This window comes from Dipodomys merriami, unplaced genomic scaffold (genome assembly GCF_024711535.1).
Source record: "Dipodomys merriami isolate MVZ:Mamm:240054 unplaced genomic scaffold, mDipMer1.0.p SCAF_8, whole genome shotgun sequence".
In the NCBI taxonomy this organism is placed as follows: domain Eukaryota; kingdom Metazoa; phylum Chordata; class Mammalia; order Rodentia; family Heteromyidae; genus Dipodomys; species Dipodomys merriami.
Genome location: NW_027206401.1, coordinates 31,471,917 through 31,490,641, shown reverse-complemented (window position 1 = coordinate 31,490,641; position 18,725 = coordinate 31,471,917). Strand labels below are relative to the sequence as shown.

The 18,725-nt window shown below is 35.9% G+C and overlaps 1 protein-coding gene across 2 annotated transcripts in view; it reads left to right on the top strand.

Annotated features, from left to right (window-relative positions):
* The window catches only part of Cdc40 (cell division cycle 40), a 47,466-nt gene that overhangs the window by 2,329 nt on the left and 26,412 nt on the right, over nucleotides 1–18,725 (top strand). Inside the window, exons 2-4 of one of the 2 annotated variants that reach the window (XM_070010637.1) lie at nucleotides 1,352–1,498; nucleotides 5,796–5,882; nucleotides 14,649–14,778. In XM_070010637.1, coding sequence (XP_069866738.1) covers nucleotides 1,490–1,498; nucleotides 5,796–5,882; nucleotides 14,649–14,778 — 226 coding nt within the window. In that variant the 5' untranslated portion in view covers nucleotides 1,352–1,489. The remainder of the gene's footprint in view (nucleotides 1–1,351; nucleotides 1,499–5,795; nucleotides 5,883–14,648; nucleotides 14,779–18,725) is intronic. The other variant, XM_070010636.1, reaches the window with a different exon arrangement.

The window sequence follows — 18,725 nt, the reverse complement described above, 5'->3', positions numbered from 1 at the left end:
GCCCTGCTTTTGGAGCTCGCTTTACTACTTCACCTCCATTTTCTCTACAACCCAATGCATTGTGGTCCTACATGGAAAACTGTTCTTCTAGACGATGTCCCAGACCTTCCAGTTGTCAAGTTCTGCTACCTGACTTGAATCTCCACATGAAGTAACACTGCTAAATTGTTCCTCTTTCTCAAAACATTCTCTAGGACTTCCAAGAGGCAATCCTTAGCCTTCTGGTCTCCTCTTTCTTCTGCCCTTTCCTTCAATAAATTAGTGTTTCTTACCACTCTTTGCACTCCACAAATTCTCCTATATCTTCAAACTCAGCCTGTGCTGCTGATGGCTCACAAGTAACCATTAAGCCTAGGTTTGAGTCAAGATTCTAGGATACATATCCTGCTTAATACTCTGTGCCAGTCTTTTCTCATCTTCAATGCAATGTTCAACACTAGAGCCTATCTCATGGAGTTATAAGAATTCTCATAAACCATGGAAAGCAATTTTAGCAGTAAATAGTGATTAAATGTCAGCTCTCTTTTCTAATCCTAAACACTTCACTAGCTTAAGACCTAGTAAACATCTCTCCCAGATGGCTCTCAGGTACCTCTAGTTCAGTATGCTGGAAAATTAACATTTTCTTTCCCAAAATTAACATTTTCTTTCCCTCAAAACCCACTTTTGTTTTTCCCATTTCGATTAATCATTCCACTTCCATCCCTTAGGGTCCCCTTTTCTTTTTGTCCTCAGCCCCTGAAGCTAGTCATTTAGCTTCCATTTCTGTGTCATCAGTTTTTCTCAATGCAGTATCTTCTCTCTTTTCATTAGCATAACTTTCGTACCTTTCTTAATTTTCCCAGTAACTATTGGTCTTTCTTTTCTCTTTCATACTTTTCTCTGGGGTGGTAGGTCCTGCCCATTGTAATTAGTGACATATAACAACTCACTTTATTGCTGCCATTGTCTAGTTCAAATTTTTTCATCATTTGTCTTTTCCTTCTACTTAGTCCATTTTTGTCCCCAATTTCACGTCCCATTCTCTTCTCCACATGCAGTGTGAAGGTTGTTTCTAAATCCCAATTTGCCTATTAGAGAATTATTAATCCATGTTGCCTATTAGAGAAGTTTTAAGCTTCTTATGTACCACATAAGCCTGCCATTCTCCCACATATTGAACTCTGTAGAGCCCCATAAGTCTAATTTTCCTTTTTCTTGTCATGATTTTGCTCACACTAGTCTTTCTGCTCAAAAATGCCGTGCCTTGTGCCACTATCCCACACCCCAGACTCCACTGTCCTTCAGTTCTCAGAGCCAGATTCCTCAGCTGTGTCTATCTGAGTCCCTCCTTTTTATATCTCAACTGCAGGACTTGCCACATTGCTGGGATTTGTTAACTTTTTACTTTCACCTGGACTGACTCTGGGGCCCAGAGATTGTTGTGTCTATTCCTTTGCATCTCCAAATCCTGGAATACAAGATTAAGGGAAATGTATTTGGAAAGAGAATGGAAAAAGTAAGTGAAAAAGAATACCTTGAAGTATGTACATTGAGAATCTGAAGTTCAAAGCTGAGCTGGCAGTGTCGGAGGTGGGGCACTCTAGAGCTTATTTATTAGTTCAGGCTCTAAGAAATTAATAAGGAAATCCAGGAGGAAAGATTACATAAAGTATGTAAGATAAAGTACCAGAGACCAGAGATGCATCTAAGGATGCAGAGCTGGGCTATCCCTACTCCTCCCCTCCCACCCCCCACACTGAATGGTCCCCATTCTCAGATGGGAAAGCAGTGGTGTATCTATAGATGGTTTGAGAATTAGCACTTGTTTATATGATGTGGACAGGGAAGAAACTATCAAAGAAGGAGAAATGAAGCAGGAAAACATTATTTTAGTACTTAACTAATTGGTATTGTGACTAATAGCAAGTATTTTGGCTCAAAACATAAATTTATGCAGTGAGCACTAGTGAGATTGATTATATTTTCGTATTTGTTATTGGTGATTTTTTTCTCTCAAAAATAATTTCCTTCTTTCCTTCCTTCCTTCCTTCCTTCCTTCCTTCCTTCCTTCCTTCCTTCCTTCCTTCCTTCCTCTTTCTTTCTTTCTTTCTTTCTTTCTTTCTTTCTTTCTTTCTTTCTTTCTTTCTTTCTTTCTTTCTTTCTTTCTTTCTTTCTTTCTTTCTTTCTTTCTTTCTTTCTTTCTTTCTTTCTTTCTTTCTTTCTTTCTTTCTTTCTTTCCCAGTCCTGGGGCTATAACTCAGGGCCTGAGTACTATCCCTAAGTTTCTTTTGTTCAAGGTTAGCACTCTACCTCTTGAGCCACAGCACTACTTCGGGCTTTTTCTGTTTATTTGATGCTGAGGAATCAAACCCAGGGCTTCATGCATGCTAGGTGAACACTCTACCACTGAGCTACCTTCCCAGCCCTGTCTTTTCATTTTTTTCTGTAGGACATGTTTGTATTATGAATGCCTTTGTCAGACATATATATTGCAAACATTCTTTTCTGTTTGTAACTTGGCCCCTAACAGTTTTTTCTGCCTTTTGATGAATAGAATTGTCTACTTAGTCCAGTATTATCAAATTATTCCTTTATGGATCATAGTTCATAATGATAAAAGATTCTATTCACAAAGAGGGATATAACAATGAAAGCGCAAAATATTTAAGCAAAATTTAACAACTATAAGAAAATGATAAGTGCTCAATCACAGTAGGAGATTTTAATGTACATATATGTGTGTATATGTATATATATCAGGAGTTGAGAGGACAAACAAAAAATATCAACTATGGGGCTGGGAAGGTGGTTCAGTGGTAGAGTACTTGCCTTGCAGGCTTGAGGCACTGGGTTTGATTCCTCAGCACCACATAAGCAGAAAAAGCCAGAAGTTGGTGCTGTGGCTCAAGTAGTAGAGTGCTAGCCTTGAGCTGAATGGCTGACGGACAGTGCCCAGGCCCAGAGTTCAGGCCCCACAACCAACCCAAATAAATAAATAAATATCAACTGTGATACAAGAAATTCGAGCAACAAAATTAAACTGCATGTGAAGTTGCACAACATCACACCACACAATGTGGAATATTGATTTCAAGAGATGAGATGTCAGATGGGAGGGGTTTCTGACAAAAATTAAGTTTATTTTTCTTTCTTCTTAAGAAAAGATATAGTCAATCATACTACTACAAGAAAGAAGACAGCAGGGAGAAACACAGGCCAAGAATAAGGAAAGGACTAGCATGCTGGTACATACCTATAATCTCAACACTTGGAAGACTTAAGGCAGAAGGTTGAAGGCCAAAGCCCGCCTAACACATGCCAAACATCTTAAAAGTCCAAAAAGTAATCCTATCTTGTTTTCCTATATTTTTATTTGTACAAATGCTCCTTATAGCTGTCTTTTTATGATTCATCTCAGTACCAAAATCACTCTGGAAGACGTCTTTTTGTACTGTATTGCCAAACCCAGAAACCTTTAGTCAGCCTGATCCTATTTAATGTCTCCATGGATTGCTTTTTCCTTTCAGCTTTTTTTTTTCCTTTCCTTTCAGCTTTTTAATTTAACAAATATTTATATACTGAATGGCTTGAATTCTACTAGGCAGTAAGGATATAACATGTAAGTATAAGTAAAAGTTACACAGAACAAATAATGTCACAAATACTGTGAAAAATGCTTTAGGACTGTGAGCATTCAAGTGTTTTTCCTCGGGCAAGCAGAGGGAACAGATCAGGGAAAATAAGAAGATGATGTTACCAGCTAACAAAGGGAATGCCTTATGACACAAAGTAGTACAGAAAGCTTTGAATTGCTTGTTCTTTTTTTAAAAGCACCTGTTAGTTTAATATGGCAAAAGTGGGGAAATTAGAGTCCTGAACTAGGACAGAAGTAGGTGGAATATGAAGAAGGAAGAATGGAATGGGATTTCTGGAGAAATATACATAATGAGCAAGACTGCCTGAAGATAAAGTATGGGAAGAACAGTATGTTCTGTGGCATAGTGTTTGATATGGTGACATCCACATATAATGAAATTCAGTAGGCAGTTGGATATGAGAATCCAGAGACCAGGAATGGCATCAGGGCTGTGAGACAAAAGGAAAGAGAGAAGGAAGGAAGAATGGGTGGATTGGGGGTGGCAATTGGAAGTTATAAGGAGAAGGTAAGTGGGTAAGGAAATGGACAGTTTTGAACTACAAGGAGTGAAGTTCAAGGAAGACACTTTTTCTGATGAACTCTATCTTTGAGTAGAGAAACTAAACATCCTGTAATATAAGTGTTGTTGCAAACATTTTAAGAGTGGAAGATTTTGGAACAATAACTGTCTATGGTATTTTTCTTATTGGTTTTCTGGTCTTTAATCATTGGCCTGCATAACTATGCAAATTATCATTCATGGCATGCGTTCTTCTCTAGTATAACTGTTAAATTTATAAACTCCACATGTAGGCAAAATTTGCAGCATTAATTTGTATCACCTTGACAAGATATATCCTACCTTCAGCATGACATCAGCATGCCTTAACTAAAGGAAATATATTTATAATGGAATAACAAGTTTTAAATATGTGGATGCTCAAGAGAGGGCAAAAGTGAAAAAGGAAAATGCCCTGTAAAGCTACTTTAGGGAGCCAGGCCTACTTTCCAAGAACTGTAATGGGCTTTGTAGACATATATTATATTTTTAATCTGAGTGGAAGAGCTACTGGGAAGTGAAGGGACTATAGCAAAGTAGTATTATACTCTGACTAGTATTTTGAAAGCATTGCATTGGCTTCTATGTGCAGTGAGGCTGTAGGTGGGCAAGTGTAGAAAGTAGGGAGACCATTACAGTAATCCTGATGCAAGATGCTCATTGAACTGAGCTGATGGAAAAAGGGTATGAAAAGTTGTTGTGAATATATACAGATGTATTAATATAGTGTATGACAGAATAGTCAAGTATAACTTAAGAGATTTTGACCTGAGCAACTGCTTATGAATGTAATTGCCAGTAATGTAGAGGACCCTAGAAGGTCATTAGGAGAAACAAGGCCAAGAATGATTTCAGATATATGTTAGATATTCTAAGAAAAGATCCCAAGGCTAAGCTTAGATATACAAGTCTATAGAGTTCAAGAGACAGGGCCAGACTAAGGATACCATTATAAATTTATTAGTGGAAGAGTTACAAAAGGAACTGCCAGTGATTTTTCCAGAATGTTCATTAAACTGAGGAATGAATTGAAAAAAAGTTGAAGCATTGACATGGATTCTAAGACTTTAGGTTAAAAAGATTCAATCCCTGCCACTTCCTTCTGTTTCCTCTACAGTACCAAACCAAGAACCATCTGTTCACACATTTAATAGGCTTGCTAAATAAAAACAGTGCCTCTTCTGACTGTGGAACAAGAGAACCAAGACTTCTGAGTTAATTAAGACACAAAGAGAATTAGAGTCTTCTAATTAACTTATTTTTAAGAGTTTTTTGTCTTTTATTTTTTGGCCCTACTAGGGTTTAAACTCGAGCCTTACACTTGCTAAGCAATAGCTCTACCATTTGAACCACATCTCTAGCTAAAGTAAATATTTTGAAAAGAGAAGATTTGTTACATATGATACCTCTAAAACTAGCCATACATATACATTCAAATATTATTTTTATTAATCTTTTTATTTTAGAATTACCAATAATATATATCAGTAATATATATCAATAATATAATTATCATAATTGGTGATTTAAATGGCTGGTGTTTAGAAGCTTTGGTATAATTTCTAAAATGAAATAGTTACATGTGAAATTTTTAATGTTCACTTGGCTTTTTTTTAGGAAGATTTGGAGACTGGAGTTCACCTTGACCCTGCTGTGAAAGAAGTTCAATACAATCCTACCTATGAGACCATGTTTGCTCCTGAGGTAAGGAAACATATTCAAGATTCTCCTTTTTGAAATATTTAAATCGCACATAGGTAGATTAAGAGTTACTGAATTTTTTAAAGTTTTCTCACAAAAATTTACTATTTGAACTTTTAGAACATAGATCCTTCTGATATCCAAAAATCTAAATAGTATTTTTTTTGTAAGGATACTTTACCTATAGATAGCTGGTAAACTACGTCCTTTAAAAAAGGAAATATGAAAATATCTGATTCCTTTTTTTTTTTTTTTTTTCCAGTCCTGGGGCTTGAACACAGGGCCTGGGCACTATCCCTGAGCTTCTTTTTGCTCAAAGCTAGCACTCTACCACTTGAGCCACCGTGCCACATATGGCCTTTTCCATTTATGTGGTACTGAGGAATCAAACCCAGGACTTCACGCATTCTAGTCAAGCACTCTACCCTAAGCCACATTCCCAGGCCCATAGATATCTGTTTCTTCCTCTCAGCATTGATAAAGAAGTATTATAATTAACCATAAAGTACACTAATGTGTTATAAAACATTTAGTTACAAATGCCTCTGATATGTCATACTAACACTTCTGGAAAGTAGTCACAGTATTTGATGCACTTAGTAAAGCAAAGAACTACATTGAGTTTGGGAGGTTTTGTCTGTTACTTTCTCCCCCACCTCCACCCCCACCCCAAGCTCTGGTAATAAACACTAACAGAGCATGAAATGAAGAAAGAAAAACCTGGCAGAAACAATTTCCATTGTCCATTTAAGAACATCTTTGATTATTATCTACTTAGGAAAGTTTATATTAAAAAATTACACTCCTAAGCCGGGCGCTGGTGGCTCATGCCTGTAAGCCTAGGTACTCAGGAGGCTGAGATCTGAGGATCACGGCTCAAAGCCAGCCCTGGCAGGAGAGACCGTGAGACTCCTATCTCCAATAAACCACCAGAAAACCGGAAGTGGCGCTGTAGCTCAAGTGGTAGAGTGCTCACCTTAAGCTGAAGAGCTGAGGGACAGCGCCCTCAAGCCCCACAACCAACCAAAAAAAAAAAAAAATTACACTCCTAAACATTAAAATGGAAAAGATGCTTGATTAACAAATAGAGATGCCAAAAAATAGTCATTATAAAACAGAAATTAGGCTTTAGAAGCAGGGTCTTTGGCATGCACCTTAAAGGTTCAGGTGAAGTGCTATTATCTTCTTAGTACTTTTCATTTAATAACATATAGTCCTTGTCTTTTGTCTGTTATTTCAGAGTTCAAGAATGAATTCATGTGTTTGGCCTAGATTTCCATGGTACTTCAAAGGTGGCCATTAAAATGTGTAGCATAGCCAACAATGGCAGTGCTTATATTTAGATAGTGCTCTGGCTACTCTCTAGAGGCAGTGAATACAGTCTTATTCTCATGCTCTTGAGCCTCTAGGACATCTTAGCTTTTATTTTATTATTTAAGGCTCTCTAGACTAGTGAACGATATAGACTTTCTCATTCCCTTGGCACCATTTCAGCTGCCTCACTGAAGAGAGGTTGTATATTACATATATGTTTCATGATTTTTAAATGAACTGTCCTTGAGTAAAATAGAGCTCCTAAATTAAGAAAATGAGAAAATTTGGAAGTAATGTGGTATATGACACTGTGATATCAACGTATTTCTATGTCTGTTTTTCTTCAGTTTGTTAGTCTTATATAGAACCGAATATTGCTTTATAAAATTATAATTTTCAGAACTTTCAAGAAAAAATTTAAAGAGCAGGTAAAATTTTTGTGATAATATTGTGAAGGAAATAGGCCTTGACTTGATTTTATTAAAAATCAAACCGCATTAAGAATTTTTAAATTATACTTCAACAGGACGTAAAATATGGAACTATGTCATAATTTATGAGTATGTATCTATTTAGATTCTACTAATTTTAAAGTTTTATTAGGAGATTTAGTCTACAAAATTAAATAGGTGAAAGTTTTTCCTTTATCTTATGTGATACCTGCATTTTTCATCAGCAATATTCCATCAGCATGTATGCTTTGTATTGTTTAAAAACAGTACCTTGTGCCTGTAAGTAACCTATATAAGTGGATTGAGAGGCTGATAACAATAAAAGATCCTCTGTTCTTATGTATACATCCCAGTCTGGGAAGGTATCTAAAATTCCATGTGGTATTTAGATTATTATGTCTCCAGGAGGCTCTTTTAATGTAAATAACTGGAATGGATCATGTAAAAGTTATTAAATGTTTTGTATGGTATCATTACCACAGAAGTTGCTAATTTTTATATGAATGGTTATTATAGATTTTTCACTCAGAAAGCAGATATCTAAATTAAAAGACCTAAAAAAACCCATAAAACCCTAGAATGGTACTTTGTAAAATACTGTTCAGGGTTTAGGGAGCCAAGAGAAAGTTGGTCTTGATGAATAGCTGATAGATTTCTGAGGGTTTTGATTGATTGTTTGTTTTGGTAGTTCGAGGGTTTGAACTCAAGGCCTTCTGCTTACAATGGAGGCCTGAGCCATAGGTATGTCCCTGATTTCTGAGGCTCTTACATAGAGAGATCACATCATCAAAACTGAATTTTTAGGGAGACTTATTTGTTAAGGGTTTGCATAATACAGAACTACTTTACTACTGAGGGATTAATAAAACTTTGCTCATTTTGTTCTGCTTATGTCCCTATGAAGTAAATAGTCTATCATTATTTCATAGCAGGGAAACCAGGTCACTGATTATATTGCCAGCAAGTGACATTTTTTGAAGATTCAGGTCCTGATCTCTCATTCTCTCTCTATAACTGAAAGATCAGTTGAAAGGCCATGATGGAGTTTGCTGGGTACATTGCTATATCTTTGACTTTGCTAGTTCTGAAAATTAACCAAATTCTTATTTTGTAAAACAGTGTTCCTTCCAACTAAGGAGTTTTTCTTGGTTTATCTATTTGTCTAGATAAGTTTTCTTAAATTGTAGGCTGTATAAAATTCATAATAGCCTAATTATTCCCATCTAGTAATTTTTTTTATTTCATTCAATTCTTTTTTAGTATCTTAGGGGAAAATGTATTTATTAACTTATTTAAACTTACAGATCTCAGGAAGAATTTTAGACTCCTTTAAATAATAGTACTTTCAATAAAAAAATATAAAAGCTAAGGAAAAAGAAAAATACCAGTTACTGTTAAAAGTGGCTATAAGGGCTGCTATAAATGTTAATACCAAAATGAACTTAGAAATCATGTGGCTTACCTCTTATTTTATAAGAAACTGGGCTCCAAGGTCATAAGAACTAGCATTAAGAAATTTTCTTATACAAATAATGTTTAAACTTTGCTTTAAGTATCCTGCAATAAAATTGAATTGTGGTTATCTTTTTCTAATTTATAGAAATAATGCAGTTAATAGGCACATCCCACCTTTAAATATGTTTGTAAATTTTTAAACATTAATGACTGCTATAAATATTCCTAGCTACTCAGGAGGCTGAGATCTGAGGATTGTGGTTCACAGCCAGCCCAGGCAGAATAGTCTGTGAGACTCTTATCTCCAATAAACTACCAGAAAACCAGAAGTGGTGCTGTGGCTCAAGTGGTAGAGTGCTAGCCTTGAGCTGAAGAGCTAGGAAACAGCACCCAGGCCCAGAGTTCAAGCCCCATGACTGACAAAAAAAAAAAAAAAAAAAAAAAAAAATATATATATATATATATATATTAAAATTTTAACAAAAATCTGTATATAATACTAATTCACATATTTGGGGTTTTTCCCTGTGTGAACTTACAGTTATGATTTTGTGTATTTAGTTTTTTAGTATAAATTTTCTTAATGTCTACTATGTAATAATGAGATATTTCTAAGATAGTGGCTCTTAAGAACTCTTCTTTCAAAGACTTTTGAAAATTACTACCTCATAATACTAAATCTCTGAGTTATCTACTAGCATCTTCTCACATTAAAAATGTGTTTCGTAAGTAAAGTTCTTTCACTTCTACCATTTGAGAGATGATTTACCTGTCTTCGAAGAATACCATTCCAAAATAGCACAATAGTTTCCCTGAGCTTACTCCTCCTCTGTAATGAAATCTTACATTCTTTGGTCAACATTATCCATAAGCCTTATACCCCACTGCTCTTGGTAACCACCACTCTACTCTTTGCTTGTGTTTTCAACTTTGTGTAATTCTAATTAACCCTCAGAAATCAATGGCTTTTCTGTATGCCAACAATGAAAAGAGCACGGCTGAAATCAGGAAAGCAAATCCTTTTGTAATAGCCCCTCAAAAAATAAAATACCTAGGAATTAGCTAAAGAAGTGAAGGACCTCTATGATGAAAACCTTAAAAACCTGAAAAAGGAAATCAAAGCAGAACTTAGGAAGTGGAAAAACCTCTTATGCTCCTAGATTGGAAGGATCAACGTCATGAAAATGGCAATACTTCCCAAGGGTATCTACAAATTCAATGCAATAGCTATCAATATTCTAACCTCATTCTTCAATGAAATAGAAGAAGCAATCCAAAAATTCATATGGATCAATAAAAGACCCCAAATAGCAAAAACGATCCTTAACAGAAAGGATAGTGCTGGAGGAATATCAATACCAAAGTTCAAAGTCTACAACAAAGCCATAGTAATCAAAACAGCTTGGTACTGGCACTAGAACAGACCTGAGGACCAATAGAATAGAATTGAAAACCCAGAAATGAGCCCACAGTCCTAAAGACACCTAATCTTCCATAAGGGAGCTAAAAACAATAGAATGGAAGAAAGACAGCCTCTTCAGTAAATGGTGCTGGCAAAATTGGTTAATCACCTGTAGAAAACTAAAGCTAGATCCTTATATATAACCCTGCACCAGAATCAACTCCAAATGGATCAAAGACCTCCGAGTCAAAGCAGACAGCCTGAAAACATTATAGGAAGGAATAAGAGAAACCCTAGGTCTTCTTGGCACAGGCCAAAATTTTCTTAATAGAGACCCAGAAACAACAAATCAAAGAAAGGTTGGACAAATGGGATTACATGAAGCTGCAGAGCTTCTGCATGGCAAACAATATAGCTAGCAAGATCAATAGAAAGCCCATGGATTGGGAGAAGATCTTCACTAGCCATACAACAGACAAGAGTCTCATATCTAAAATATACTTGGAACTCAGAAAATTAAATCTCCCCAACAACAAATCCTCAAAGAAACAACTGCCCAATAAATAAGTGGGCTAAAGACTTAAAGAGAAACTTCTCCGAAGAGGAAATAAGAATGGCCAATAGACACATGAAGAAATGCTCAACCTCTCTATCCATAAAAGAATTGCAAATCAAAACAACATTGAGATTCCACCTCAGCCCAGTTAGAATGGCTATAATCAAGAACTCTAATAACAACAGATGCTGGAGGGGATGTGCCAGAAGGGAACCTTACTGCATTGTTTGTGGGAGTGTAAACTTGTTCAACTACTTTGGAAAGCAGTATGGAGGTTCCTCAAAAGACTCCACATAGAGCTCCCTTATGACCCAGCAATCCCCCTTTTGGGCATTTACCCAAATGATCACAAACAAGAACATACTAAAGCTACCAGCACAACTGTTTATTGCAGCATTATTTACCATAGCTAAGATACGGAACCAACCCATCAGAAAGAATGGCATTGCCCCATTTGTTAGGAAATGGAAAAGACTTGGAAAAAATTATATTAAGTGAAGTAAGCCAGGCCCAAAGAAACATAGGTCCCATGGTTTCCCTTATTTTCAATAACTAGTATATGTCTGGGACAAGCAGAAACGGTCAAAAGCTATGTACATATGACCAGATAAGATGATGTTAAGCTAAATGAACCCCAAGATAGGGACACAAATGGTTTTTTTTTCTTTCTTGCTATTGTTTCTAATGTATTTATAATGTACCATGTGATTTTTTTGTTGTTGCTTTGTATGTTCCTCCCCAACGGTATAACCCCTGTTTTCACTGTATTTGATTTCCGTGCCCTTCATCTTGTATATACATTTTTCTAATTTGGGGAGGGAAGGGAAAAAAACAAAATGCTTAAATAGAGATACAGGTTGATCTATTGTAACAATGAGATGCACAAGACACTCTGTTAAAAAACCAACTTTACAGTTTGAGGGGGGACGGGGGTTTGCAATGCTTGATAGGAAATATGCTCATTGCCTTGCTCATGTAACTATAACCCCTCTGTAAGTATTTTTACAATAAAAATGTGTTAAAAATAAGTAATACCCACTGAACATAATAGCATTAAATTATATTAATAGTGCATTAAATCAAAATTAAAACAAGAAAAAAAGATTATCTAGTACTTATTTTTTTGTTCCAAGCTCATTTAACATAGATCCTCAGATTCGTGTGTGTGTGTGTGTGTGTGTGTGTGTGTGTGTGTGTGTGTGTGCGCGTGTGCTCGCGTGTGCGTGCGCGCGTGTGCACAAGCGGGCTTGCGGGTATGTGTGTGTGGCTTTGTTTTACCCATCGTGGGGCTTAAACTCAGGGCCTGGGTGCTGTCCCTGAGCCTCTTTGTACTCAAGACTAGCATCCTACTATTTGAACCATGGCACAACTTCCAGTTTTTTTGAGTAGTTTATCGGAGATAAGAGTCTCATGTGGACTTTTCTGTGATCCTCAGATCTTAGTCTCCTGAGTAGGTAGGATAAGGCGTGAGCCACCAGCACATAACTCAGGTTCATCTGTCTTGAAACAAATAACAGGACTTCCTTCTTTTTTTCTTAGGCTGAATGCTTTTCCATTGTGTGTGTGTGGGGAGGGGTACTGTATTTTCTGTATCAGTTGACACTACTTAGGTTGATTCTGTATCTCACCTATTGTAAATAATCTTGAACTATACATAGGCGTATAGATGTCTGTGACATGTATATAAACCTTACAGATTGCTAGATCATATAGCAGTTCTATTTTTAATTTTCCAGAATGCTCCATACTGTGTTGCCTGTACATTTCCACCAAACAATGTGGATGGATTCTTTTTCTCCTCATCCTTGCCAGCACTAATTATCTTTTGTCTTTTTGATGATAGCATTCTAACAGATATGAGATGATTATTCATGCTGATTTTAATTTTCATTTCTCTGAGATTAGTGATGTGTTTTTTCCCATCTACTTATTCATAAGTCTTCTTTTTATTAGGTTTTCTGTCTCTCCTTTTTTTTTTTTTCAGTACTGGTATTTGAATTTAGAGCCTTAGACTTGCCAGGCAGGTGATTTACGATTTACTTTATACCCCAGCTCTCTTGCTCTTATGTTTCAAAAATAGGGTCTCACTTTTGTCTGAGCTGGCCTCTGCTGCATTCCTCTTATTTATACTTCCTATGTGGTTGAGGTCATAAGCACACACCACCACACACAGCTCTTTATTGGTTAGAATAACATAAATTCAGATTTATCAACATTTACAATGTTGATCTGGAGAAGATAGGGTACTTATTAGAAGAAAATCAGTAATTTACATTTGTGGCTCTAGAAATGTATCACAAAAAAAGATTGTTCCTAATGATGCTGACCCAAGATGTTCTGATGTTAAAATATTCTAGTACAGTCGATTTTCCAGAGTTCAAGTAAGAAAAATTGTTATGCTCATTCTTTCCAAAGTGGAAAGCTCATTTTATTCATTTTAAAACAAAGATTGAACTTGTATTCTGGTACATCTGAATCTACATTTTTACAAGTTAGAGACTATGAGTGTCTATTTGAGAAATGTTATGGTGTGAAAAGATGCTTGAGCTTGTTCAACCTTGGTCTATTAGTTGGTAAAACGTTTTTACCCCTTGGGCAGGTAAAATATATCATATTTGGCTTTTTACTTTGTGTTATAAGAAGCAAAGTATCTAACTTTCTAGGATTTTTGCACAAACCATCTTAAGTAATATTTCAGAGATATTTTTTTTTGGGGGGGGGTCCGGTTGTGGGGCCTGAACTCTGGGCCTGGGCGCTGTCCCTCAGCTCTTCAGCTCAACGCTAGCACTCTACCACTTGAGCCACAGCGCCACTTCCGGCTTTTTTCTTTTTGCTTATGTGGTGCTGAGGAATTGAACCCAGGGCCTCATGCATGCAAGGCAAGTGTTCTACCACTGAGCCACCTTCCCAGACCCTATTTCAGAGATCTTCTGGAAAACCAAAGCACTACATACATATTGGCAATGATGGCACTGTTTGGTTCCATAAGTCACAATGGGACTTTTCAAAGTTTCAAACACTTAATTTTACTGTCTTTTTTGTTATCCTGTGCCCCAACTAGGATTCTGATTAATCTTTTGTTCACTAATGCTTTCTATATGCTGGGCACTATGGTAGACATAGAAGATTCTGTTTCTCTACTTCTGACAAAGTCATAAGTAGTGGAGGAAAAAATGTTTTTTTAAATTATATTTCAGTGCTTTTTTGGTAAAATATCACTAAATATCACCCAAATCATAATATAGAAAAATCCATAGTAATCCTCAATTATCCAGGGCAATACTATCAACTTACTACAGTGATGTCACTTCAGTAGCCAATAAGCACATGTAGCTACAAGCTCTTAAAGTAGTAGTCATGTATAGGCTTGGGTGAGTGGGATGCTTTTATCTCTGGCTAAGGAATAATGTTCATCAGCATTGTCCAGTTGCACTAGACCATAGGAGCCTAGCAAGCTTCCATATAGGCTAATAAGCTCCCAGTGATTTTGAATTGAAAATACATTATACAGTAATTTCAATAATTCTATCTTGCCTACAATGAGAACTTAAGTTTTTTTTTTTTTTCTTTTCTCCTTTGTAACATCATAGTTTGGACCAGAAAATCCCTTTAGGACACAGCAAATGGCTGCCCCTAGAAATATGCTATCTGGATATGCTGAACCAGCTCATATCAATGATTTCATGTTCGAACAGCAAAGAAGAACTTTTGCTACATATGGTAAGATTATGATAAGCATTTGACTTAATTAGAAGTGTGATTTTTTAAGTACAATAATCTATTTTACCTTCCAACTTGGTAAGAAATGTACGCATTATCCTGCCCATGTAATTGTAACCCCTCTGTACAGTATGTTCACAAATAAAATTAAATTTAAAAAAATTAAAAAAAAATTTTTTTAAATAAAACAACAACAAAAAATTTATTAATCCTTCAATAATGGCAAATATATACCTTTTTATATACGTCTATAAATATTTATACAAATGGAAAGGTGAATTAATATTTCCAGCTACTATTTAAAATCCAATTATATTCTGTGTGCTGGAAATATACTCTATAGAGAGAACAGAGTTTTTTCTGTCATTGAACTGCTTAATAAGCACTTGTGATTAGATGTCCCCCGTAAAAGGATAGAATTAAGAGATTACATTTTTTTATCTTATACTCTAGTCAATCTTACTCTGTTTCTCAAATCTTATCTCTGAAATATTTTCCCTTGACCACTAAAGGAACTCAGAAAATAGAATAGCAACAAATTCATGGGTAACATTATCATGTGCTACCAAAGGTGGGATTTAAAAAAAATTAATGTACTTGAAGGCTGGTCACATATTTGATTGAGTACATCTGGAGTGTGTGAATGTCACAGTTAATGCTGTATACTACTAAAAAACGCAGAAGACTTCGTTGACACTTCCATGACACTTCCATTGTTTATGTAAGGATTCTCCTTGTCTAAAATAATGTACAGCATAGAAAAATCAACATAGTTATATTATGAACTTATTTATTCTAGTGGATACTATAACAGACACTCAAGGAATGAGGTTTTTTCTAGACTTTAGAGGAGCATATGTAACTATTGAAGATAAAGTAAATAAAATAAATAAAGTAAATAAAGAAGATAAAATAAAACAAGAGGGAAAAAGTCTAATTATGTTTATTCTGATATCTTAGTTTACAGCAAAAATAAGCATTTACAATTTACAAAAAAAGATACATTTACATTTGGCTTTTAGCCATGAGTTTAGGAATTGGCTTATTTTACCAGGCCCAAAGAAACATAGGTCCCATGGTTTCCCTTATTTTTGCAATAACTAGTATATATCTACGACAAGCAGAATAGGTCAAAAGCTATGTACATATGACCATGTAAGATGATGCTAAGCTAAATGAACCCCAAGATAGGGACAAAAGTAGTTTTATCTTTCTTGCTGTTGTTTTAATGTATTTATAATGTACCATGTGATTTTTTTTTGTTCTTTTTTATGTTCTTCCCCCATGGTTTGGGGAGGGGAAGTGAAATAACAAAATGCTGAAATAAGGATACAAGTTGACCCATTGTAACAATGAGATGTACAAACACTATGTTGAAAACAAACTTTACAACTTGGTGGGGGCAGGAGTTGGGGCAGTAGGGAGGGAAGGGATGGTAGGGGAAAAACAAAGAAGGAGGTAACAGTACTTGATAGGAAATATACTCCTTACCTTACTCATGTAACTATAATCCCTCTGTACAGTATTTTTACAATTAAAAAATATACAAAAAAAATCCCCCCAAAATAAATTGGCTTATTTCAAAATAATAATAAAAAGAAATGCAGTTGTTTTTTGCCTCTCCTAAAAGGAAGTGGTAAGCTCAGACATAGGGTGAACTACTTAGAAGAGTGAATGTGGAACTATACTATATTAAGCAACCTGGAATAAATGGAGAAGCCAGTTGAAAAACCAAGGCAGTCATGGTGTGCCTCCTTTGTAATATTTCTTACAAATGAAGCAGCCTCAGATTTAATGCCTTTTCTATTGTCTGAATAGTATAGCTCTGTTTGATCAGGTTATAACTTTCTATAGAGAATTCTTATTTTGACTTATATTTTAATCTATCTTGTACTAAGGAGATAGCAGGTCAATTCAGTTTTACCAAGTGTCACGTTAATAACTCTTGGATATGGCTATTGGAATATAGATCAATTATTGGTCCTATTTTCCTTATTTTTATCTTTTTTTACCCCACCACCTTGGTACTAGAGATTGAACCTAGGGCCTTGTTCTTCCTATTTTAAGTGTATAATAGTTTCAGTAAATGATTTCTGGAGGATTTTTATACTGTAGTACATTTGGTTTACTATAGAGCCCGCCTTAGAGTCCTTCTCAGTGAAGACAGCGTGATGGCTATGTCACTGGCTTCTGTGTGTGGTGCTTCTCTGTCACCACAGCCCCTCTGTGGTCCATACGTTCTCCCTGGCTGCTACCTTTTCTATGTTTCCTAAGTTCCTGTATGTTCTCTTGCTGGTTTCACTTGGGGCTTAGTGTGTTTTTCCCCCCCTGGTTCTACTTTTAATCAGAATCTTCTCTATACCAGTCTAGAACTAGAAAATAAAATGTCAGATAAATACCTTTAGTCTCACTATAGTCATTATTGATATATTGTAACTTCATTGTTACCAACTGGTCACACTTTAAAATTTTTAAAAAATATGGTATCTCATAAGGAATAATTCTTCCAACTTGTTTTACCACTACTATGTATGTATAAAAGCCTAATTCCTCTTCACCCAAGATCCAACAGGCTGTTTTCTCCTTTATTAGATATCCAAAATATTATTTCCATTTATTTTCATTTGATTTTACTAGGCTACTAATGAGAGTGAAGGTCATTTTATATATTTGCTATCATTCCTTTGCAAATCCTTTATAGTTTATCTTAGAACATTACTATTGATAGTCTTAAGTATAATAAAAAATTATATAATTATAACTATTTAAATATGACTACTAGAAGTAAGACATTAACTCAATTAAAAAGGTAAAAGGGAAAATAAACTTCAGAAAGACAGTATTTCAGAACTATCATGCAGATATATTTATTTATTTGAGATATGGAACAAAACTATTTGGACTGGAATTCTATAGTGTAAGTTAGCTCTTAGGCTATCACTGGCATATTTGGAGTGGTATGTATGGGCTAAATACTTAATTCTCTCTCTGTAAAAGGAAAATGATGGTGTCTACAATCACCTGGTATGGGAGGCAACAGAAGGGATGATGAAAGTGGAAGTAAAAGATTTTCATGCAGAGGATGTAAAACAGGAGAAAGGCATATATTCCTTTCTTATAAGTCAGACTGGCCAGATGAACCAGGGAAGTGGTGCTGATAGACACAAGAAGGACCAGGCACCCATGCCCTTTTTTCTTTTTTTCCCTCAGCTAGCCCTCCAAATATAGCCCACAGTTCCACTTACATAGATCTAAATTTTCTTTCAAAGTTGAATTTACATTTTTGGTAAGTTTATATGATTGGGGGAGGAATTTATAATACAGGGTATGTTGGTCTGCATCTTATGAGCTTTATGAAAGTCTCATCTTTAAAAATTATATACAGAGGGGCTGGGAAGGTAGCTCAGTGGTAGAGCACTTGCCTTGCATGCATGAGGCCCTGGGTTCGATTCCTCAGCACCACATAAGCAAAAAGTAAAAAGCCAGAAGTGATGCTGTGGCTCAAGTGGTAGAGCGCTAGCTTTGAGCTGAAGAGCTGAGGGACAGCGCCCAGGCCCAGAGTTCAGGCCCCACGACCAAACCCCCCCCCAAAAAAATTATATACAAAACACTATTCTGTACATCAAAGAAGTTAAATCTAAAATTAGTTATGGAACTTGGACCTATGATTTCAGAAATTCTACTCCATAGCCCCTTTTCTGCCATCCACCTCTCCCCTTGGGCTAAGAACATATTCTAGGGGTTGGAGGCATGGCTCAGGTGGTAGGGTGCCAGCCAGTGAGCAAAAGTATCAGATACCAAGTTTGAGTTCCCAGATCTCCTCTTCCCAAAAAATAACACATATTTTAATGCTGAAAAAAACATGCAAATGAACTAATAGCCAGCTGGTTGGTTCTATTCTGGGATAGCACAAGGGTGAGCTGAACACCTACATCTTTAACTGGTTT